This window comes from Truncatella angustata, assembly GCF_020726525.1.
Source record: "Truncatella angustata strain MPI-SDFR-AT-0073 chromosome Unknown BKA67scaffold_1, whole genome shotgun sequence".
NCBI lineage: Eukaryota > Fungi > Ascomycota > Sordariomycetes > Amphisphaeriales > Sporocadaceae > Truncatella > Truncatella angustata.
Window position 1 is genome coordinate 4,878,667 of NW_025763381.1, and position 23,641 is coordinate 4,902,307.

Genomic DNA, 23,641 nt, shown 5'->3' on the forward strand with positions numbered 1-23,641 from the left:
TTTCCAGTGATTATTCAACATTCCATTGTCACGATTACCAAGCCGTCTTCTGTGTCTACTGCACTAATAGTCCATCCCATGCGTTCCATGGAGTGAGCAATTATTAGTGAGGATTTCATGGCTTGGCGCACGGAACTATAGTAGAACGCCTATGCTTTTGACAGAGTTGATTACTTGTACAGTAAACTAACGATTATTTATCCCGTACCTCACCTATAATCAGGAATCTCAATTTCACACATACCAGCACATTATAGTCCATCTTATCATATAGTGCTCGAGTCCAGTAAGCACTTTCAACACCAACGTAAATCTCCTTAAGCGACTTCCATCGTCATCGTCAACCCTCGAGCCCTGGTGGAACATGCTTTAGGATTGTGAAACTCTCAAAATCGTGCTCGGCATTTCCACCATAACAATTAGCCAACTTGGGATTTGTAAGAGCTGTCTGAATAAAAGCTCGCAGTCTAACTTGAAATCCAGATCAGTCTAGTGAATTCAGATTCCATACTCACCTCATGCATCGGTTGCTTTTATGAGATAGAGCTTTCCGGAAGCTAGGTACGAGTGGGCTTGTACAATATAGTGGCCAATACTGAGCCGCGATGATATAACTGAACACCTGAAACTTCAGTTCACAAGGCAGTCTAGCAATGCGTTTTTGGGATCATAGATGCTGTTTGCACTTTGAGGAGTCCCGAGTCACCCTCGAAACGTCGACTCCATCCGATTGGGTAGACTCTGTTAGAAAGAGCGTGCCGGAAAAAGTGAACAACTGAGTCCTTGGAATGACGTTCTTGTCGGTTCTCCGGAACGGGCAAATCGTTCTGGCCAGGGTACACGAAGAACAACCTCGATTGTGAGTGTGACATCTTTGGATGCCGTCGAAAATTTCCCTAATCACCAGTTGACCATAAGTAGCATTGTGGTCGCCGTCCATAATCTCAGCAGACTTCAAGTTGTAAAGACCAGAGCATTCGCTAGCATAATCTACAAGATCCAATCTTATCCAATATTCTTCTGCTTAGTTTTGCTTGACACCATGGTACAATAATCATACCAGTGTCGGCGTTATTCCATATAATTTCAACCTTGCTCCACTGATAACTAATATTGAAGTTCGTAAGTTTCTATATGTACCCCTTAGCTGGTTATACAAACGAAAACGGGAGCTAATGGAGCTTACTTACTACACCACAAGGTCGGGCGAAGCAACACCGTCGCCATCACCTACGCAGCTTTACACTGAAGTCATGGGATGGTCAACACGTTCATCAGGCATTAATCATTCCTTCCTGCCATCAGAAAAGGGCAGCAGTGCACGCCAATTGAGCTATGATGGCTGGATCGACAGTGGTCTTTTCGTCGTGTTGCATCATGAGTCGATCACGACTATTGTTTGGGGCTCTGGAAACTCAAAAGACCAAATCAATTCATTCATATGGCCGCGAGTAATATGCGCGTTGGCTCATTCTAAACATATCACCCTGACCCGTTTCCCTGACCTGACCTAACGCCGCGAATGTAAATCAACTGCCAATGTGCACAACGATATTGTGTTCTCTCCTGCGTGACAATCCTTCCGCCCAATGCCTTCATGGCATTACTCAGTTGACTAGGTACCTTGGGGCTTGGCGGTGCAGGACACGATCTTGACCTTGTCGGCAACAACGTTGTTCTGACCGTTGTCCATCTTGAAGGTGACGTTCTTCAGCTGGAAGGTCCAAACTTCGTCGCAGAATCGGTAAGTGTCCAAGGAACCCTGTACAGTAAGAGGACGGTTAGCGACAGAGACTCGAAAGACGATGCGCCTAAAAAAGCAGGCGCAAGAAGGCGCAAGGCAACATTTAGGAGCAGCATTCACCTTGAAAGTCAATCGCGAGCGGACCTTCTCCTGCAAGACCTCGGTGATAGCGCGGTCGAAGTTGGCCAGGATCTTCATGGCAAGCTGGGGATCGATACGGTGCTCTTGAATCAGGTCATCAAGAGTGTCCGTCAAAGCAGTGCCTACGCTGTTAGTGCGGGTGCTGAGGTTAGCCATTGTAAAGCAGATAGTTTAGCAAGCAGAGGACGGCGCTGTACCTGCTTCGACGGTACAGCTCGTAGAAGTTCTGCGGACCAGATGCCATATTGTCTGGTATGCCCGAAGTCCTGCGACGAGTGTGCTGTTTTGGTGGTGATGATGCAAAGACGAGGTTTGGTGGTTTAAATATGGCGGTGATAAGGACGGCGGATGTGGACCGAGATGAGTCAGCAGGCATGGGCTCCAAGGCAGGCAGGCAGGCAGGCTAGTGAAGGCAGGCAGGCAGGTCCAGGGGTCAGCAGGGTCAGGTCGGTCGCTACAGTACCTGGGATCCGCTGGAATCAGACAGTGCAGCTGCAAATAGCGACTGCTGGAACCCGCCAAGGCCCTATGTAGCTCACTGTACGCTAGCTCACGTCGCACAGGGGCCCCTTTCGCCACTAACTTAACGCGTGACATCGCTGCCGTTTCGCGTTCTGGGGGGGCGATGCACGGCGATCCGGCCGTCGCGCTAGGCAATGCGCATCAAGCCAGTGAAATCATCATTTCTGGTTGTTGGAAACTGTACCATGCTTAATGAATGTCGCCGTCCCAAAACAATGTTTCCTTAATTTAGTATCTCTTAAAACTACTAGTTCAGCTCCGCGGTGCTTAATATCTACCACGACCTCTTTGATTTTACATACACAATGGGCTCAGATTCATCTTTGGACGCGGAGTCTCCCTCACATGTCCCCACCAGTGCATCATCATCACCTCCCGCTACTGAAGATTCAGATCAAGCCAAGATGGCCGCTACTTCCCAATTTGCTACTGAGCACATGCTCACCGAGGAGAAGAAGGCTCGCGCTGAGAACACGAGATCGGAGGCCAAAAGGCTTGCCCAAGCCCGCAAGCGCCGCAACAAACCCCAGCTGACTGCCAAGGAACGTGCTACCAAGGCCAAGGAGCTTGACGAATTGCTCCGGAAGAGCTCCATCTTTGGTGATATCCTCACTCAGAAGACCAAGGCTCTCGGACGAGTCGGGAGGGACTTTGACAACCAGGCTCTGGCTGATGCCGGTGTCGACCTAAAGAAACAACCACAAATCTTGACTGGTGGTACAATGCGTGACTACCAGCTTGAAGGGCTGACCTGGATGTATGAGATTATGTTACAGGGCATGAGTGGTATCTTGGCTGATGAGATGGGTCTCGGTATGTACCCGAAGGCCCGGTATAAATGGCACCGAGCTTACCCTTGCCAGGCAAGACAATACAGACCATTTCACTCGTAGCACTGCTTCGAGAGCAGGAGTCCTACTACGGACCTCATTTGGTTATCGCCCCCCTCAGTACTCTGTCAAACTGGCAGGACGAGTTTGCAAAGTGGACGCCAACCATCCCGTTCGTGCTTTACCACGGCAAACCGGAGGAAAGACAGGCGCTTTTCAAGAGCCAAATCTTCAAGCATTACAAAAGTCCTACTGCGTTGAAAGGCTTCCCCGTCGTGTGCACTAGCTACGAGATGATCCTAAGAGATCATGCGGCTTTGTCAAAGATTGAATGGGCTTGCATCATAGTCGTAAGTCGTTGGTTCGGGTATGGGTAACGATATCGACTGATTCGTGATTAGGATGAAGGACACAGGTTGAAGAATGCAGATGCAAAGTTGTTCAGGGAACTGCAACAATTCAAATCTGCTTCTCGTTTCCTCATCACGGGCACTCCGTTACAGAACAACCTAAAGGAATTATGGTCGCTACTTCACTTCCTTATGCCCGAGACATTCATGGATTGGGAAGCTTTTGAGATATGGTTCGACTTCACCGACCTTCAAGACGAGGAGGGCACACAGCAATTTATCGGCGATCAATCCAATCAAGAACTAGTGAAGAAGATACACAAGATTCTCCAACCACTCCTCCTTCGACGCATCAAAGCTGATGTCGCCAACTATCTGCCCAAGAAGCGGGAATACGTGCTGTATGCGCCAATGACCAAGGAGCAGACAGATCTATACAATGTCATCAGTGATAAGGGCACTGATACTCGGTCGTATCTGGAGAATAAGGTGGTGGAACGGCTAACCGGCACCACAAATACACCGCTTCATTCGACGAGGGCGAGTAGTCAAACTTCTCGTGCCGGTAGTACTGCTGTGTCAGAGGCTGCTTCACCTGCACCAAGTGATGTCTCCTCTACTGTCCCCCAAAAAGGTCGTGGTCGACCCCGGAAGAATATGACTAATGGTGCGACCAACGGAGCTGGTAGTAAGAGGAAGGTAGCTCCTACAGTGGAATCGCCGCAGTTCAAGAGTAACAAGTCAAGCCGACAATCCACGCCTGCTAGCATACGACGAGGCCGTGGTAGACCGAAGAAGAACGTTACCGCTTATAACGTTTCGGAAGAATCAGATGACGACAAGCTTGACGATGACGAGTTTGAGGCAAAGCTTGTGGCAGAGATGGAAGCTGCTCAGGGCGATGATAGCGACGAGTATCCCCAAGACGAAGATGAGGCAGTACGTGTTGCCACGTTAGAGCTTGCGAGTAAGTCACCATGGATGCTAGACTCATCGAACACAGACAACTAACTGCTCAGAAATGCAAATCAAGGAAAAGAAGCTCGGCAACTCTCTCATGCAATTGCGGCTTGTCTGTAACAGTCCTCACAACTTCTATAATCCTTGGACATTCGACGAAAACTTGGAAGTGGATGAAAGTATCGTGACTTCCTCCGGCAAAATGCTTTTGCTCGATCGTTTATTGCCCGAGCTTTTCAGGCATGGACACAAGGTCTTGATATTTTCACAATTCAAGATGCAACTCGATATCCTACATGATTACTGTGCTGACTTACGGGGGTGGAACGTGTGCCGAATCGACGGTAGTGTGGCACAGGCAGAACGACGCGAGCAGATCAAGAGCTTCAACGAAGATCCAGACTTTAAAATCTTCTTGTTGTCGACTAGAGCGGGTGGCCAGGGTATCAATCTTGCTGCCGCCGATACTGTTATCTTGTTCGATAGTGATTGGAACCCTCAGCAAGATTTACAAGCGCAGGACCGTGCTCATCGAATTGGTCAAACTCGCCCTGTTGTAGTTTACCGCTTGGCTACGAAAGGTACGGTCGAGGAGGAACTACTCCTCAGTGCGGACGCTAAGAGGCGTCTGGAAAAACTCGTCATCAAGAAGGGTGGGTTCAAATCCATGGGACAGAAGCTTGATGACCAACATGAAGAGCTTGACAAGGAGACCCTTCTAGCATTATTGCTCAAGGATGGCGAAGTATACCAACATTCTGGCAGTGATCGAATCTTTAGTGATGAGGACTTGGATGTGCTTCTTGATAGGAGCGATGAGGCGTACGCTCGTGCCGCTACGGGCGCTGGTAATGCTGCTGGTTTCCAGGTTGTTGACACAGCGGCGGACGGCATCACTCAGGTCAAGGCGGCATAGGTTATATAACATATGTTTCCTGATGCCGTGGGTTAGGTTTTGTCTGTGCATGATAATGTATTTGGCCTTATGTAAAAGAGTGTAGAGTATTTGGGAGACTACGAGCGCGACTTTGGTCGGACCAATATGGTTAAGTATAATATTCTGTACAAGTTCAAATTTGAAGTGTGTAGCACTCAATCTCACAAAGTGCTCTTATATATCAGTTGTTTATAAGCAATTGCTGCACAATGCATATTTGCGACCTGTTTAGTCAAGATCATACGGTGGGTAGATGTCTTCCGCCGCCCTACTGTGTTAAAATGCCAAGTGTTCTTTGTTGTACAATCCCGAACCGCTTCTCTAACAGTCTCACCAGGAAACAAAGACCGAGGGAGGGGGGCAATAAAGAAATAGAATTTAGGCGAGGGGTCGAGTAGCATTGTGCGCCAATAGATACGCATACGAGCCAACAAAAGCTGGGGACCGATTGCGGCCACGAGGGACAGAAAGGAAATTCCAAAATGCTCAAGGATGGTAATTATATGTTTGCATTCGAGGGTCCAATTACAGAGCTGGGAGCCTACACGATCCATTCTTCGGGTTCGATCTTGCATATTCAGGGATATACATGCCATTCAGCATGCATCTCCCACGCCTATTTACTGACGTTGGTAGCAGGAGAAACCAACTCAGTCGACTGCGCCACATAGTGATTGAGGAAACCTGGTTCCTGCGTCCGCTTTTTCTCTGGGCTGTGGTCGCCCGTCTAGTCTGCGAAGCATACTGGCGGTATGAAGGGGTCTTTCCTCCTTTTGTGCGTCCCACAGAAGATCGGGTAGTGGTCACCGCTGCCAACGTCGAGAAATGGAGACACCTGATCGAATCGCATGGGAGCAGCCCTCGACACCCGAGGTTTCGAATAACCGTAGATGGCGAACGGGTTTCAATGAAATTGGTTAGTCCACTTGTATCTGATGTGGTATGGAAGCAACTGGGTATAGAGGGGAACGAAGATCTGCTGGGGATTGGGGGCATGTGGATGTACGTATTGTCTGCTGAGCAATGAGGATATGATGTATGCGAAAGGAGGAAAAAGGGACGAAAGGGGCGCTGCAACTCCAAGAGCTCGACGTCGGGCATACAGAACGTTTGGCTTTCGCGTCGACAGACTTTCATGTTAGATGATAAAAGTACGATGATGTCAAGGTGCAAAGAGTCTCATTCCAGTCGTGGCGCTAATCAAAGCCCATATCCTCATCATCTTCGCCTTCTCCTTCACTGTCGCCGCCTCTCTCCTCTTCCTCCCGTCTGGTAGCCTCAATACTTGCGCCGATCTTCCGCACTCCGTCCACCACACCCTGGACAAAGCCCCGGCTCTCGGCCAGCTCCATAGCCCCCACACCTCTGAGGCCAACCACGCCGCCACCGCCCTCCAGCTGAGTGGTACTGCCTCTCAGTTTCGCAGCCCGCACCTCCTGCAAGTCCCTCAGCAACGTCCTGGCCTCGGCAGCATTGGGTATATCATCGCTCGCGTGCGCCAGCAGGGTCTCGGCCAGCTCCAGCCAGTGATACGGCAGATAGCCCGACGGTGCATCGGCCGTGCAAGAGGGCAGAAATGGCGGCGACAGGACCAGATCCCCGGGCTTCGGCTCCGCATACGACCTTGCCATGCCCCAGCCGTCGGACCGCATCACGGGCGGCGGCGGTGGAGAGAAGGCCTCGGGGTCCACGTGGGTCTCATGATTAATGATCTCCGCCAGCGAAGAGGTATGCAGCCATGCTGGGGCGACGATGTTTGCGCGTTTTTGCTTCTTGAGCAACAGGGCTAGCCATAGTGGCAGTTGTGCTCTGTGTGGCGGCCGCAGTGCCGGTGTTGCGCCCTGTGGTGGGATGCCGTTAGTGGGTGCAGGTGGGATGGCGGGGCTGCTGGGGAGTTTACGCTCAGGAGGTGAATGGATTCGAGTCTCTGGCGCGGCACGATTGTGACAAGTTCCATTTCACAAAGGAAGGCGACCTCCGTGGGCACCAGGCCAGGGGGTAAGGGAAGAGCCATCTTCAGTCCTCAATTGGTGAATCTGCTGGCTTCTGAATGAGAAACGCCAGGAGACGCGACTCGACACGCGCCGTCCGAAAGTGGGATGAATCGAGTGCGGCAGATCAAATCGTGGCTGTGCAGATACGACTTAGTCTAACCTAACCTTAGGTCAGTTGAGGGTCCATAGGGAATCGTTTTTCGCCAGATAGGGTATAGTGGGTTTGCCGCTTTCAGTTCGTACTCAGAGGCAACTGGCAATCAGCCGCCGCCGGAGGTTATAGAATATTCACATATGCATAGCCATGCAAATTTTCTTGATTTTACTGCTTATTGTAGCCCATTCGTAGGTTGGACAGTTAAGGCGTCTCGGCTTAAATAGGACCATGATCGGAGAAGTTGGATTTATGCGCGGCACCATTCCGCGACTTTAAATCCTAGGTTAGAGTATAAGGAGAACAAGCATGCCACCCTTTAAAAAAAATACACTATTTAGAGCCTAAGAACTTTATTGTGTGGATTTACGGCACCTCGTCACCTTCTAAGGACGATTATCTCTTCTCTATCCACCACGTTTAAATCGAGCCTAGGACAGGAGGGGATAGCAGGGGGTACTCTTAGCCACCTAGCATTTCAATAATGATAATAACAATAATAAATTTTACCAGAATAACGATGGCCCAATTTCTTTGAGGCGCCAGAAAGCTTTCCCCGAGGCTCCCATAGACCCTCAAGGTGCCGATCTGTGGTTCTAGATTGACTTGCAACTCTCTATTAACATTCATGATAATTATACGCTTTACTGGATTTGGGAATGGCCGGCTATCCCTAGTAGGACGGCCCCTCAAGGCCGTATGGAGGTTGATACGAGTTGTATGGACGTTTGAATCCTGTCGGGCATTCGAGATGGGATGATCTCATTTGATAAAGGCCAGGACTTTGTACTGCACGTCTCGAACATATGGTTCCTCATTTGGGAAATTGCTTGTCGTTTCGTCAATACAAAAGAACTGCTAACCATACACGTCTTCTAGCAGGTGTCGGTGCTGGTGCCATACATGCATTCGCTAGTGGTATGCTTAGCGATATGTATATTTTGATGTTTTGTTTTAGTATTAAGGTTTCTGCCAACTAAAATAACCTTAACGCTGGCGTATCTGGCGTCGATGGGGCATGACAACTGCTTCCGTATAGTGTCACTTGAAACAGAACCCCCCCCCCAATCCTGGTCACTTGGATAACGCGTAGATAGCTGTACTCATGTCCGGTTCTAGATCAACCCTAGCCTATTTTAAACGTAGGTCATCTTTTACGACCCCCCCTTCATCAGGTCTGTGAACTTTCGTCAATTTTGACTCGAATTTTGAATGGAAATAATTCCATCTTAGCAAATGCTAAGCGTTCGGAAGAAGGTCAAAGTGAATATACGAAACAATAAGTACATTGGAAACTTAGAATGTGTTTCCCCAGTGACAGATTTCTTCTTAGCTATTGAATACCTATACGCCTGAAGATCTTGTCGCGCCTCTTATGATCTCCCTCATTTCTCTGAGCTTTCCTCTTATCTCGAAGAGCGGTCTGGTAGGCCCCTGGGTTCCCTGGGGGTTGGCGTGCTACCACCAGCGCTTGCGAAGTCGCAGGTGGTGGTTTACTCGCTAGCAACCGCGGCTTGCCTCGGTGTACCGAACTCTCGACGACCACCTGCACATTGTCGTAGTTGTCCCCTGTGGAGTTCCCAGCCTTCATAAGAGCAGGCGAGATCATGAGAGTTGCGTGAGCGTCAGCCTCATCGAACTTGCTGTTCGCCTCCTTCATCGAGACGCTCTGGAAGGGGATGTCGTAGCGATTGCGTCTGTCAGTAACCCCGGGGTACTCGCAGAACCACCATGCTCTTTGTTGGCAAAGATCGGCGTCAAATTGGATGGCTTCCCCAACGAGATTGGCCATATGCTTGCGTAGACCGGTATCCCAATTGTTGAGCAGGTACTTGAGGTCTTTCTCGATATGCCCCACAAGTTCCTGTGCGTATCCTGAGACCTCGGTAGGGTCGGCATACATTGAAAAAAGAGTGGCGGTTTGGCTTCTCCAGAGGTGAAAATGGCCGTCCTGCCGATGACCGTGAGAAATACTGTCGGCTAGGCACGAGGTCAGCTTTCAGTACATAAGTAGGCAAGCGATGCCAACTCGATGATCCAACTTACTCAAAGCTTTGAGTTGGTCAAAACATTTCCCAGACCAGCACGCCCAGCTGGAGCAATTTCTTGACGCAAACACATTGTTTGCTAGATGGTCCCAGATTACTGCTTGGACCAAGTCTACAAAGTCGCTTTTAGATCGCAAGAAGACGGTGTATGTCGGCGTGATCTTCTTAAGAATGGCGAATCTATTGTCCTGCTGGTCTGGGTACGATGAGAGTACCACTATGTTGCTGCTGACGAGTTGGCGCATTGTCCAGCACAACTGTCGCCATCTCCCGGTGATGTCGCTATCTGGCAGAAGACCAATACCGGGTATTGTCTGCCTTCCTGCAGGGACAGCTCTCTCTGAGACCTTATGTTGAAGCCATCCGTTCGCCTCTTCTAGCTCGAGTATCCGCGACTCATAATATGCTTCCATTTGCTTCATACTTGTGATGGTAGATTTACTCTCCTGGTTTTGAAATTTCAGGTCCTCAATCTCCTCCCCAAGGCGGTCAACTACTGTCTTCTCAAAAATTTTCAAGGCTTTTCCTTGGTTGCGAAAGTTGGATTCCCGGTCACTGAACGTGCCACGCACGTCCTCAGCGATGGTAATAGTCGTGTCATGTTCCCTGCTGTTAGCCGAGATTATCGAAGTTTGATGAATAGTCGTAGACCCAGTATTAGACTGGTGGTAATGTTGACCGGGTAGGTAGCCCTTTGAAAACAACTCCTCTGTGACTATGATAGAGCCTTTTCTCGGGTTGGATCCGAGATCTTGTCCGTCTATGCCCATCGGCCCAAGTATATCGGGTCCAGTCAGGATCTCGGCCACTGCCTTGACGGCGTAGCTTGAATCAGTACGAGCCGAAACAATAGGCATCACCTGACAATTCGTGAAATCTTGAAGTCTAGCTTGGTCCTTCGATCGAATATTTGGATATGGTGTGTCATGGCTGTATGCTTTTGACTGGTTGTTGAAATCTCTTCTATCAAGCACGGGATCTGTCAAAACCCTTGATATGGATAGCTTATTCGCTTCTCCCGCTGCTGATCCTGCAGCGCTGGCAGATTGAGGATTCAAATCGTCCTCTGGGGTCATCTGGAGCGGATCTAGGTCTTCAGGGTTCACCACAGCATCCGATACCGAGTTCTCACTGCTGTGAGTTTTGTCGCCGCCATTCGTTTTATTCAAGCCTCTCAAAGGCTTGATGAGATTTCTCATCCTGAAAGAGTGTTTTGAATGTTTTGAGTCTACGATGTCAGGGCGTGGGCCCTCGACGGCACTATGCCGGCGTCTTGACACCAGCTTCGTCTGACCATCCATAGCCCTGGTACTTATGGCAGTAGATGAGTCTATGATTAAGGGGTTGAGATACTGCATTCCAAGATACTGCATTCTGCAGACAAACTGTGGAATAAAGGTCTGAGAAAGTAAAGAGAGGAGTTTACTCCAAGTTCGGTGGTAAGGCTACCTCGTCTCTTGTATGATCACTTCGCCGCCCGGGACGAGGGGAGCGGAGAAGTGGTGGCGCAGGCCAGACTGTCGGTCTTCACAAACGCACCCAGTGTCATCACATACTTCGCACATGATGACAGCATTTTCGACTTACAGTGAGCATACACTTTCGCTAAGTCTGGTGGAATAAACTGAAATTGATCACATGTGTCTCGTCTCTTTCTATCTAGTTTCATCCTGACTTAGTTACCCGTTGCAGCCAAAAAGTCAAAGTAAATTACTACATACCACCAAATACTACAAATTTGACGATGGTCAAAGTGATACTGAGGACGGAAGCAAATACGGATACGCTAGTTACCAATATCTCCTTGCGTTTCTCCCGGTCAAGGCGGTATTTCATCTCCATTCCAACTCTGGAACCCATACGTTTCCTAGACTTCTCAAGGTCTTTGATGAGACCTTCCACATCCTTTTTCTCCGTCTCCAGTTGCTTGATTCTTACTGCGTCATTTTCATCTCCAGCTGCGGCCAACTTCACCACGATCTTTTCCAGATGTTCTTGGTATTCCCTGATGTCTGCATCAAGTCGCTCGCTAATGCCCAGCCCGGCTTTCGTCTCGCTGATTATCTTGTCGTCATCCACCAGCTCGCGTTGGATGTCAAGAATCACCGGACGCCGGTGCTGAGCAAGCTGCAATATCAATGACTCAGCTGCTTCCTTGGAGCCGTCGAATTGCGCAATCACCGACCCTTTCCTCTGCAATGGTTCCCAATAGTCGTCGATCAATTCCTGCTCCCTCCGCAAGTAGTCCCCGAGCTCGTCATCACGTACCTTGTTCCAGAAAGTTGTCACAAGCATTACATTAGAGAGAGCCTCGTCACCACAGAGCGACCGGAAGACCTCCAAATACTTCCTCGCAGACCCTTTCATTCTGTTATCTTGGATTCTATGCAGGTAGATCACCCCTCTGAGTGGAATATTTGCCGCATACTGCGCAGCGAGATATTCGGTGACCTCAGCAAGGACTTCAGAATCAGGGCGGTGGCTTCAAAATCGATCAATGAAGGTCTTTTGGGTCGGTGGCAACGTACCTGTCATTAAACCCAGGGGTGTCAACAACGGTGACAGAATTTTGATCCTCCTCATCCAAATAGACCTGAACGGCTTGAGGACCGCTTTGCACTTGAACTTTGCATCAGTTACTGGACAATCAATTTGCCATGCTCACCTACCAGACTTGAGCCTGTGACCAATCTCGACGGAATCGGGCTTGAGAGCATTGATGAAAGTGCTTTTGCCGACTCCTGTCTCCCCCATCACCAGTATCATACCGGCGTCACTCTCCATGTTATACAGTTGAGGGATGCGCGTGCCACTAGGGATTATACACCTAATATAATATGTTGTTTGACTGTCGAGAAATGCCAAATAAGTTGAGGACCAACGCGATATTTCATCTAGTCTAGAGCCAGACGTCGTAAGGCTACCACAGTGCGTCTCGAAATTTACTTTCCATCGCTGTCATCTTTTTTGAGGTGGCCTCGCTAAGGTCTGGGCCGGCCGATACTAAGCATGATCATCTTGATATAGCCACAAGATTCCTCTCAGCTCGTCGTTGGTCCAAGTTCCTTGGCAGAATTGCTCAATATCACCTGCAGGCTCGCACGCAACGAAGTTTGATACTGCAGCAACTGCACCTTCTCTGCGTCTGGATTGCACCAGCATCCATGTTGCCCGAGTTTTCATTGGCAGATGGCTATTTCGCAATCAATAGTGTCAGCATCCCCTTGATGAGGCGTTCTGTGAGGCGCTCGCCGAGCCCCTCACGGCTTATAATTTGACGCTAGCTGAACAACGACTTCGAAGCTCCTTCACATGCAAACACATCATGGTAAGAATGAAAGGGGTGCCCAAAAATAGTTGGTCTTAAAGTGAGATGATCAATGCGATACGAAGTGAGAATTCAAAGACCGCAGAATGAAACTAAATGGAGACTTTGGCAGGGATATGTAGGAGGGATCAAGAGCTAAGTGAGTAGGTAGAGAAACGGAAAACGGAGACCATTGCGATCAGGCTGAAGATGGTCCTCAAAGTGGCTTAAGCCACTCAAATTCAGGAATTTACTAGTCATGGTATAGTTTCTATCCCAGCGAGAGGGGTGGTCTCGCCAGGGTCTTCCAGGATCCCCAAAACGCCTCGGAGGGCTACGATCATTTTCACTGCTTGACTTATGAAAGCCTCGTTCCCGAAGCGCGATTGAGTCTCCTTAACCTGCCTTAGAGGGTCTACTTGATATTTGCTCCACAATCGCTGGGGAGCTCATATAGAGAGAGAGAAAGTGTGTGTGTGAAGAAGTGACTCTTCAGACTTTTGAAAATGTCTAATGATCTCGGGCTTTTAATGCAGAAAGTTTCTTCCTCGAGCCTTATCGGCATTGCAGAGCTCCCGGGTTCCCCAGCACCACGAATGCCCTCTGGCGGTACTTTGACGAGCTTGCCATTCAGGGCCAGCTACCCAAGAGTATCTCCGCTACCATCAAAGCCTCCAGAGAGATTCATCGCTATAGGAATTGACTTCGGGACTACGTAGGTCGCTTGAAGTTACTTTGAATATTACGCGTCTAACCCTCGCTAGGTTCTCTGGCGTATCGTGGGCTTACTCTGAAGATCCCGATCTCATTCACGAAGTCAGTCACTGGCCATGTGCCGAATCGCAAGTCAAGGACGAGATACAAGTACCAACGCAGTACGACTTGGCAACGAATCAGTTTGGATACCTGGTCTCGCGGGACGCCTTGCCCGTCAAGTGGTTCAAGTTGCTACTCCTCGAGGACAAGGACGTCAAAGATGATTTGAAGGGCGCGGAATACCTACAAGATGCCACAAAACAGCTGTCAGAGCGGTCTATGGATGTAGTTGAGCTTATCGCAGACTACCTGAAGAAGATTTGGGAACATGCCCTCACGGAAATCAAGACTCAGGTCGACATTGAAGTTCTACCCTTCCGCGTCGCTATCACGATACCTGCTATATGGCCACAGTACGCGCGTGAGAAGATGAAACAAGCGGCGCAACGGGCCGGCATCCTGGCGTTCAGACCAATCGGCAAAACCAAGCTTGATCTAGTAGAAGAGCCAGAGGCTGCCGCTCTGGCTACTCTGCTCGAAAGAAAAAAGTACCCCGAGATAGGCGTAAGTCTACATGATTCCCTTTACTAAACCACTATATTCGATTGAGCTGATAAAAACATAGGCTGGTGAGGTTTTTATCGTATGCGACTGTGGTGGAGGTACAGTAGTGAGTTCACCCATATCATACCAACCCCCAAAGAACATGAGTGACAATGGCTGACACGTTGTAAGGATATCATCAGCTATAAAGTGAACTCGATTGAGCCTTTCCGTCTCGGAGAAGCTGCCAAAGGTGATGGTAAGTTTCGTCCAACGCGTCCAGATTTTGCCACTGGTTGTTGACATGCACCTAGGAAAACTGTGCGGAGCCTTCCTAATTGACGATGCCTTTGAGACGTGGATGCAATACAAATCGGGGCTCAAGTTTGACCAGTGCCGGTCACCCAAGCACGATTTCAGAATTTTTGTCAACGATGAGTGGGAGTACACCATGAAGCGCGCCTTCTCGGGCAGTGAAGCAACAGAGGTGCTCACACTTAGGCCACCAGCAAGAGCGTTCTCAAAAGTAAAGAGATGGCGAGGTGCGAATGACAGTTACTCGCTGAAGAGGTAGGTTCCACCCTGTTTGCCTTCTACTAGGCACTATCGGCTTACTATCGATTTCAGAGAGACAATCCGACAATTCTACAATAAGACTCTGAACGGGATTCGACAGCTTATCAGTGATCAAAAGAAAGAAATCATGAGGCAGTATGGTAAAGAGCCGAAAGTAAGTTTCCAGTGGATCATACTCCAGCCTGCCATGCCTAACATTCACGAAGAAAATTCTCCTTGTTGGAGGTTTAGGCTCTTCGAGATATATCTACAATAGGCTACAAGCAGAGCACCAAAATGTATTGCAACCGAATCGAGCGTGAGTATATTAATAACCGTCATCCTGCGTGTGGTCGCTGACAAGTGTTATAGATGGTCGGTAGTTGCTCGTGGTGCCGTTATAGCAGTACTCCGCAACACCTTCTCAAGCAAAGAGTTCGCAAACTCCACAGACGCCAGAGTTAAACAAACCCTTTATCGAATGCCCGAGATATCTGCCAGGGTATCGCGGTACAACTACGGTGTGGAGCATGGAGTGCCTGTTCACAGTGCCAGTCCGCCTGTGGATACCTCCGCCGACAAAGTGACGATTGACCCCGACGGAACTCGGATAGTCTGGCGAATGAAATGGTATCTCAGACAAGTATGTTTACCATGATTCATGCCACTACATTCGTCTATAACTGACACCTTTGGCTCTAGGGTGACACGGTCGACAACAAGGATCCTGTGACGTGCGGCTTCTATCAATATATCAAAGATGCATCCACCAAGAAGACAACGTTCAAGATCCTGACGAGCAACGCAGCTCAAGCTCCAGTCCGTAAAGATCACACAGTGAAGCAGTTGTGTGCCATTGACTGCGAGTTTGATATACCGTGGGAGAACATGAATGTCGTCGCAGGCGTCCGCCGATTCGACGACCTCAATCTTACAATGAGGTACCAAGGAGAGCCAAAGTGGAGCTTAAAAGTTGGTAAGAACACGGTAGAGCAAGACGTCAATGTCCAGTATATGGGATCTTCTATTTAGACGCTCACTGTCCGGAGAATTCAGGAATGGCAATGGGCAGGGCTTAAATGAGGGCATTTGAGACTGTATAATCTTACTTTTTATTGTTACATGAAACTGTAGTTCCCGTTAGAGGGTAGTTAGAGATACAAAATATCATTCTCGACTGGTCGACAATTGAATCTTTCTCGAAACCCAGAATATATCTATGAGCAACTGTCCGCGAAGCCTCACCCATCCAGTAACTAATCATAAGAGCAGAATGGGCCATTTGTAATGTCTATTAATACAGCCAATTATCGTCCAAAGTCTGACATAACTAACTCGTAATTATGACATTGGCAGTGAGCTCAAGCCTGTCGGAGGTTTGTCGGTCTAGGTGAAAAGACCATCAGGACCTGCAATCAGAAAAACATGTCAGGTCTGTGGATCAGGATCCAACTTGAAGATGAAGATTAATCGTGATTCATATTGTCTTATCGCAGAGAGCTAGGTAGCCTAACTGTGGCAACGAATATATACCCTGAGATTACCATCGTTCTATTGACGGTGGGCCCACTATTTTTGAATGTCACACTAACCTCGACTTCCAATTTATAATATTATATACAAAATAATGAGTAGTTTGCAAATGGGCGGGCAATTAAAACAGTGAGCACGCACTATGGCTTGGGAAACCTTGAGCTACGTGAGCTACGTGAGCTACGTTAACAACGGATCCATGCGATAATAAAATGTTATATGTTCTTAATAAGAGAATCTTGTTAAGTTACCGAGTCGTTCAAATAAATTTCAGTTAACGCCACGTCGAATAATATGAGTTAGATATTAATAAATATAATATTTTAAATAAATTTTGAATTTTATTATCAGTATTATTCACTGCTGTTGTAGAATGGCTTCTCCATTCAACTCTTTCCGTACGGGGTGGGCGACAAATAGATCTATATTCAGCGCTGTCGTGCGAAAGGAAGAAGGGATTCTTCCCCTCGTACGTGGTCTATAGATAGGGGTCTGGGGTTCACCCGTACGGCTGCTGGCTGCCGACAGCCACATCGTGGCTGTAGTGGCTTACTGCCAGCATGCCGGTGACTACCTATACTACGTAGTCAACCGTCGTACGAGACCGCGAATAATATATTCCAACAACAGGACTTAATGATGTACTACACAGCATCATGTGTTGGATGGTTATCAGAAGCAGCAAGCATTCACAGTCACATGTTCTAATTAAGCCAATTATTTGTTTTAAACTATTTGAACGGCCTTGCAAAGACAAGATTAAAGATCATAGTACAAATAGTAGCAATAGCCTACTAATTATGGGAGTCATCATTCATAATTGCTATTTCCAACTATATTATTATATTTATTTCATTTTCCCAGTTTGGCGGCCCCTTATGTGAAGATACGAGCGCTACCCAGAGAGGCGGGGGAGTTGAATCGGAGGCCAATATCGAGTGCGGCAATGGCCTTGATTTCCTCCTCTGTAAGATCGAAGGTGGTAGATTCGAGGTTCTGCTTGAGTCTGTCTACGCTGTTGGACTTGGGGATGACAATAATGTTTCGCTGTGTGCACCATCTGAGGAGAACCTGACCTGGGCTGACATTGTGCTTCTCGGCGGCAGCCTTGACGGGGTCGGTCTCGAACAAGGGCTTGATCTCCTTGGCCTGAGCGTTGTTCAACTCGATGAACGAAGCAGGGCCAAAGGTAGAGTAGCCAGTGACGGCAATGTTGTTCTCCTGAGCCATGTGGATGAGCTCGGGCTGAGTGAGATAGGGGTGGTGCTCGATCTGAAGGACGGCCGGGGGGATCTTGGCATACGAGAGAAGATCGTAGATCAACTGGGTGTGGAAGTTGGAGATGCCGATGGACTTGAAGATACCCTTAGGGTTCTCCGGGGTCTTGACGAGCTCCTCCAGAGCAGACCAGGTCTCAGAGATGGGGACCTTGGCCAACTTAGTGGGCTTGGTCTGCTCCTTGTCGGACCAGAAGCACGGGTATCGGATCTCCTCAAAGGGAATGAACTCGAGCGCGATGGGGAAGTGGATCAGGAAAAGATCGAGGTACTCAAGGCCCCAAGCCTCGAGCTCGAGCTTGGCCTGCTGGTGGGCATGCTCGCGCTTGTGGTAGTTGTTCCAGAGCTTGCTGGTGATGAAGAGATCTTCACGCTTGACCAATCCCTCGTCAATGGCACGGCGGACACCCTTACCGGCCTCGGCGCTGTTAGTGTAGTCCCAAGCACCATCGAAGTGACGGTATCCTAGCTTGATGGCGTTGTAAACCGTGTCGGCGCAGCTCTCGTTGGGAACCTTCCAGATGCCGAAGCCGACAAGCGGCATTTCCTTTTACATGTGAGCTCTTTATTGCCGATATGCTTCTGGGAGTTTGTAACTTACATGGCCGGAGGAGAGCTTGATTGAGGGAACCATTTTGACGTCGGGTTCTATGTCGATTGTACAATGATGGTATAGTGAAGGGAGGAAGTGAATAGATTCGATATCTGAGAAAGCAGAAGAAGAAGAAAAAATGTTGGAGTAATGGACAAGTAAATATTTCCCACCAACAACAAGTCGCGCCCCGCGTTCATTTCACGAGCTATTACTTTCTATGCCCCTCATGACGTTTGACTCCATGGCCCACTATAGACCCTCCTTTGGCTGGTTATAGCGATCAAACCCCGCAGCTAACTGGTGCGCTTAATTTGAGTTCTATGGATAACGTACCTGATCTGGCGTTTTGCGCCTGGCACGTTTGCACCTCTTATATGGTTCAATTTTACCTTGCGACGTGAAAACTTGGTGCACACCTCGACTGGCATGATGAAAATAACTCTGAGCTGTTGCGATCACTCATGTTGTGCTGCTCAGATTGATGCTTAGTGACAGGAATCTTCTCATTGTCGGGACTGGCTAGATTAGGTAGTCTGTACCGCTCAACACCCCCCTCTTTTCTGGGGACTTTGCTGCGGGGGTTAGCCTTTCCCAAAGGTCTATCTTCGGTTGGACCTTCACAACAGAGTCTCATGAAGGGTATTTCGGGTAGAGGATGAACAGTACAGTATTTTGATCAATTTCGGCCTTTCCAACAGTCATATTTATTCACCATTAGCGTCCGCAATATCGTCTCACGTTCGTCTTTGCCTGTCAACTTGCTCCCGAATGGGCAAGAAATCAGTCCTTGTGTTTCAAGGTTTTGCGCATCGATTTCCTCCGCACAAGAAGCCATTAGACCCATCAAGGTTGTACTCTTTTATAAGCGCTCCTCTGAGAGTGGCTTACTTCCCTCTGAGGTGACAACAAAGAGTTACGAGCTAGTTAGACTAGTTGTCAGGCGAGAGACCCAATTGCGCGTCGCGTCGACATTGTATCGCTATGCCGAGCAATGAAAGGCTAAGGCACACTTATGACTAACATTAACAATAGATTCAAGTAAGCGGCGCAGTCCTGGCAATCCTAACATCTTCTCGATGGTTCGTATCCAATACAAGTACGGACGCCCATCTCCAGACCAAGTCTTACTCCAGAAACAGCTCTGTAACATTTATGATCTCGCCCTATGGATGGTCTACTTCGCTTATCGCCGATATGAATGAGTTCATTGCTTGGCGACCTTGCGTGATATCGCAAAGGGTAGGCCACGATTCAGCCTTCGGCACCCGCGCCGTCTAAGCGATGTTTGCAATCTATTCAAGACTGTTCACCTAAGAAGATCTGTCCACGCACATCTTCCGCAATTCTTGGGACGAAGCCATTTTCATGGCAATGTCACCTCAAACGCCTGAAGCCTGGTAAATTGTGTGCTTGGCCATTTAAAAGGTCACCCCTTGAATAACGGTTTCCCATAGGAGTTCCCATGCGGCTCAGTGATACCCAGCGCAGCCGTACATATGCTGCAAACAAATCATTAAAAAGACATCCTCCGTTTCCTGACTGAGCGGTGTTGTTGGCTCCGAGAACCAAGCATTGCGGCTATTCGGATGAACCTTGGGCATGATCGAAATGGTTTATAAAGGTGCTTTAAACTTGCGAATATGTCGCCCCTCTTGAGTGCTTGATGTTGGTGCAGTATGCTCATAGACCGTCGCTTCCAATCGCTTCACCAAGATGCATCCTTCTACCTTGCTCACTTTGTGCGCTGCTGCCACAGTATTAGCTGCACCTCAATGGTCTCGGCCTTTCTCGACAAATAGTAAGAATGGTAACCCGTTCCAGGGCAAGAAGCTCTTCGCAAACCCGACTTGGGCAGCCAAGCTTGAGCAGACCCACGATGCCTTCGTGGCTCAGGGCGATGAAGTGAATGCTAGCAAAGTCCGTGCTATTCAGGACATTGGAACCTTTGTCTGGATCACCGACCGAGCAGGCTTGTCAAACATTGACTCAGCGATCACTTCTGCACGGGCGGCGAAGCGGTCCACCGGGGTTGACCAGATTGTTGGCCTCGTTCTATACAACCTGCCAGACCGTGACTGCAGCGCTGGTGAGAGTGCGGGCGAGCTGAGCAGTGCCAAGAACGGCCTAGAGATCTACAAGAATGAGTTCATCAAGCCATATGCCAAGAAAGTATCCGCCGCGAAGGATCTCACCTTTGCCATCGTGCTGGAGCCCGACTCTCTCGGAAACCTGGTCACGAACATGGGTGTTGAGTTCTGCGCAAATGCCGCGGATACGTACAAGGAGGGCATTGCATATGCCATTTCGAGCTTACAGTACAGCAACGTTCATCTCTACATTGATGCTGCTCATGGTGGCTGGCTTGGTTGGGACGGCAACCTGGAACCTTGTAAGCTAAGCATCTTGCACTTTTACGGAGTCATGCACATCTCTAATGTCAGTAATAGCTGCCAAGCTCTTCGCAGAAGTAGTGCAGAAATCCGGAAACAGCACAAAGATCCGCGGTTTCTCAACTAACGTATCCAACTACAACCCCTTCAACGCAAACCCCAGAGAGAATTTCACTGAGTGGAGTAACTCGTGGGACGAGAGTCACTATGCCTCCTCTCTTGCACCCCATCTCGAAGCCAATGGCCTACCCTCCCGCTTCATCATTGACCAGGGCCGCGTAGCGCAGTACGGTGCCAGGTCGGAATGGGGTGATTGGTGCAACGTAGCTCCAGCTGGCTTTGGTGCTAAGCCGGGCACACCTACGAACAACACGCTGGTGGACAGTCTGGTATGGGTCAAGCCCGGTGGGGAGAGTGATGGTCAATGTGGTCTGGAGGGGGCCCCCCGAGCTGGAGCCTGGTTTGATGAGTATGTTCAGATTTTGGTAAAGAATGCGGATCCTTCTGTCCTATCTAAATAGGCAGAAGCATCAATGCCCATTTCCGAACCTTGCCAGAATTAAACAAAGCTGCGGAATAGAAGTCGCCGTAATCAACCGTTTTCAGAGTTAGGCAATATACAATTTCATTTGTTCACTTGACAGAACTCTCGACGTGCTTGAGACATTCATTAACTCATGCCCAGAATATCGGATGGGTCAATGAGGCAACCAGCATGAGAATACGCGAGCGCGAGCAAGTATTCTTATTCTGGGAAGCTAGCTTGATATTTCTGGAGGTCTAAGTTGTTCCGGCGGCAAATCATTCCCCCAGCGACATGACACATACTTATATAGTCTGGATGTTTTTGACATGGGCTACATACGCGGTAGGAAAGTTGATGTTGCCGGTGGGGAGCCGAACAATTTCCATTTGGATCTATCGTAGTGCTGGTAGTCATCATCAGGTGCCAACCATCGGACGTCTGGCACTTTTGATTCGCTCTGAACTTGTATGCACGTTGTAACATCAAGGTACACAGTCTAGTCTACACTTCCGACAGTTATTTTGAACCCGGATTCGCTGAAGACAAGCCTGGGCCGCCCATCAAGATTTCCTGGCAGTCAGCGCAACCCATGCTTTCGATTTGCAAGTTGCGCGGCACTCCAAACTCGGTAGGCTTTAGCCGGCCACCTCGAATTTATTTCCTAAGATAAACAAGTCTTCTGGAATTAGGCTTATTAGGCTCAGGCCAGGTGATTGAGAATCAACAATTCGGTGCAAACTGTCACTCCGCAACTAAGACTCAAATCTCGTGTATAATTAAAGCAGGATCATACACCTGGGGTTCTCCGAAGGTCCGTTCTGCTGATTGTCGTTAATTGGCTGGGAGTGAGCGCGACGACGATGAACCTCGAGTTGGCCCTGAGGAGCAGCGAAAACTGACCGTCGCGTTATGACTCCATCTCAATCAAACAGGTACATATCAGTGTGGTTGGTCATATAACTACCAACTCGAAGCGCACCGACGTGTTTTACGGGGATCCGGGTCGTACGAACAGAAGTAATCTCCTATATTGGTCCCCAACCAGAGTGCCGCAATGGACTACACTGATTTGAACCGTGCAAATGTAAGGGTGTTGGCAAAGTATATCGCGACTCGAGACCCCATAGTTGTACCAATCTCTACGGTAAAGGGTGTTAGTGGAGAATCGGTTTAAAACATGAAGAGCCTAATTCTACCAGCTGATCAGAGTTGACCGTGGGTCAGATCCTTTCAAGGAACTTGGAGTCATATTACAGATACTCGTTACAACATGAAGATGGGTCATGATCGTTTTGAGCTACTAAGCTCTGAAGAAATTGACAGTATCGAATCAGTGTTTCGCTACCAGATTGAGAATTTTGGAGAGCCAGGTAAAAGGAAGCTAAAAGATTTTGTTCAAACATCCTGGAACTGTCCATCTGAGATCCTGGGACTTGTGCCCATAATGAGAACGTTCGATTCACGTCGAATATTATTCATGACAAGAGAAGGCGACAGGAATGGGGTCCCATGGATGTGCAACTGAACGGCCATATTTACCACTTGCCCAGAAGTCATGCACCATTTGTATTAAGAAGCACCCCTCAACAAGGCGTTCTCCATGATAACCGATTGATTGGAGACTACTATCTCCACGGTGCTATGGATGGGGAGAAATGGGTGCAGACGAAACAAGGGCCGACATGTGGCAATGTTTCTGCTCCGTTTTGTACAGAGTATTCAGGTCTTCTTTTCTATGTTCTTGTAAACAATCTATATTCTTTTGGGGACTGATGAGCATCATCTAAGTCTCTGTTACTGCATTTATACTCGATCACAAGCCGTCGAAAGTCAGATTTGTCTTGCGGTTGATGGAGCAAATCCTCCAGCAGAGGCTTCTTGTGGGTGTAGTAAATTCTCCACCGTCGCTTCCTGAATTACTTAATTCTTACAACCACCTGTACTGATGGGCCCTTCATTCATCAAACGGTCACTTGTCACATCAGCCTGAGGCTATTCTTGTTGGGACCATTATTGGGCCTTGCAATCTTTGGTGCAGCTAAGACGAACCCCAAATCATGGCGATGACTGAAAGTCAACATATTTAAAGACATATTTCCAACATACCTGAGAGCATCGTAATGGGAAGGAGGAACGAACTATGGATTGGAGATGGATATGGAGGCGGAGATAACGAATAATCGGGATTTGCCACTACATTTTATGGGAAAACTAAACACTGAAGACGGATGCGGAGGACTTATGGTGCCTGACTCATGTTTAACTAGACATCTGGCCAGTATTGAGGAACTTGAAAACTCAATGAATCAAGTCATGAATAACCCAGATCAATGTTGGCGAGTTGACGATAATCTGTCTATTATGTTTTTCACTTGAATCTTTCATTCTCAGAGACGCATGCTAGAGCTTTCACAATTTCCTCAAGGGTTCGGACGAGGAAACTTGTACACAACAAACAGACAATATCGTGGAATAATGT

General features: G+C 48.5%; 7 protein-coding genes across 7 annotated transcripts; 3 read left to right on the plus strand and 4 right to left on the minus strand.

Moving 5' to 3' along the window:
- Window positions 1–1,414: 1,414 nt before the first annotated feature.
- BKA67DRAFT_547842 (transcription initiation factor IIA, gamma subunit, helical domain-containing protein) lies at window positions 1,415–2,350 on the minus strand. The gene is made up of 3 exons (XM_046101476.1): window positions 2,083–2,350; window positions 1,865–2,012; window positions 1,415–1,762 (listed from the first exon to the last, which is right to left on the minus strand). The coding sequence occupies exons 1-3, from the start codon at window positions 2,259–2,261 to the stop codon at window positions 1,616–1,618; spliced, it is 474 nt and encodes a 157-aa protein (XP_045964514.1). The 5' UTR covers window positions 2,262–2,350; the 3' UTR covers window positions 1,415–1,615.
- A 182-nt stretch (window positions 2,351–2,532) lies between these two features.
- BKA67DRAFT_547843 (SNF2 family N-terminal domain-containing protein) lies at window positions 2,533–5,678 on the plus strand. Its single transcript, XM_046101477.1, has 4 exons — window positions 2,533–3,220; window positions 3,271–3,587; window positions 3,639–4,554; window positions 4,607–5,678. Exons 1-4 carry the CDS (start codon window positions 2,713–2,715, stop codon window positions 5,461–5,463), a joined length of 2,598 nt encoding a protein of 865 aa, XP_045964515.1. The 5' UTR covers window positions 2,533–2,712; the 3' UTR covers window positions 5,464–5,678.
- A 1,002-nt stretch (window positions 5,679–6,680) lies between these two features.
- Window positions 6,681–7,498, minus strand: BKA67DRAFT_530482 (uncharacterized protein; the record flags this gene model as incomplete). The annotated part of the gene is made up of 2 exons (XM_046099247.1): window positions 6,681–7,325; window positions 7,385–7,498. 2 exons carry the CDS (start codon window positions 7,496–7,498, stop codon window positions 6,681–6,683), a joined length of 759 nt encoding a protein of 252 aa, XP_045964516.1.
- Window positions 7,499–8,965: 1,467 nt separating this feature from the next.
- Window positions 8,966–12,464, minus strand: BKA67DRAFT_653569 (uncharacterized protein; the record flags this gene model as incomplete). Its single annotated transcript, XM_046106390.1, has 5 exons — window positions 8,966–9,612; window positions 9,679–11,010; window positions 11,402–12,162; window positions 12,209–12,299; window positions 12,350–12,464. 5 exons carry the CDS (start codon window positions 12,462–12,464, stop codon window positions 8,966–8,968), a joined length of 2,946 nt encoding a protein of 981 aa, XP_045964517.1.
- Window positions 12,465–13,493: 1,029 nt separating this feature from the next.
- Window positions 13,494–15,939, plus strand: BKA67DRAFT_634255 (uncharacterized protein; the record flags this gene model as incomplete). The annotated part of the gene is made up of 9 exons (XM_046105638.1): window positions 13,494–13,702; window positions 13,752–14,307; window positions 14,369–14,413; window positions 14,479–14,545; window positions 14,601–14,856; window positions 14,914–15,016; window positions 15,069–15,160; window positions 15,214–15,484; window positions 15,544–15,939. 9 exons carry the CDS (start codon window positions 13,494–13,496, stop codon window positions 15,871–15,873), a joined length of 1,929 nt encoding a protein of 642 aa, XP_045964518.1. The 3' UTR covers window positions 15,874–15,939.
- Window positions 15,940–17,250: 1,311 nt separating this feature from the next.
- On the minus strand, window positions 17,251–18,285 carry BKA67DRAFT_589875 (NAD(P)H-dependent D-xylose reductase; the record flags this gene model as incomplete). The annotated part of the gene is made up of 2 exons (XM_046104519.1): window positions 17,251–18,198; window positions 18,253–18,285. 2 exons carry the CDS (start codon window positions 18,283–18,285, stop codon window positions 17,251–17,253), a joined length of 981 nt encoding a protein of 326 aa, XP_045964519.1.
- Window positions 18,286–19,959: 1,674 nt separating this feature from the next.
- BKA67DRAFT_530486 (glycoside hydrolase family 6 protein) lies at window positions 19,960–21,157 on the plus strand (the record flags this gene model as incomplete). The annotated part of the gene is made up of 2 exons (XM_046099248.1): window positions 19,960–20,635; window positions 20,694–21,157. 2 exons carry the CDS (start codon window positions 19,960–19,962, stop codon window positions 21,155–21,157), a joined length of 1,140 nt encoding a protein of 379 aa, XP_045964520.1.
- Between the last annotated feature and the right edge of the window lie 2,484 nt (window positions 21,158–23,641).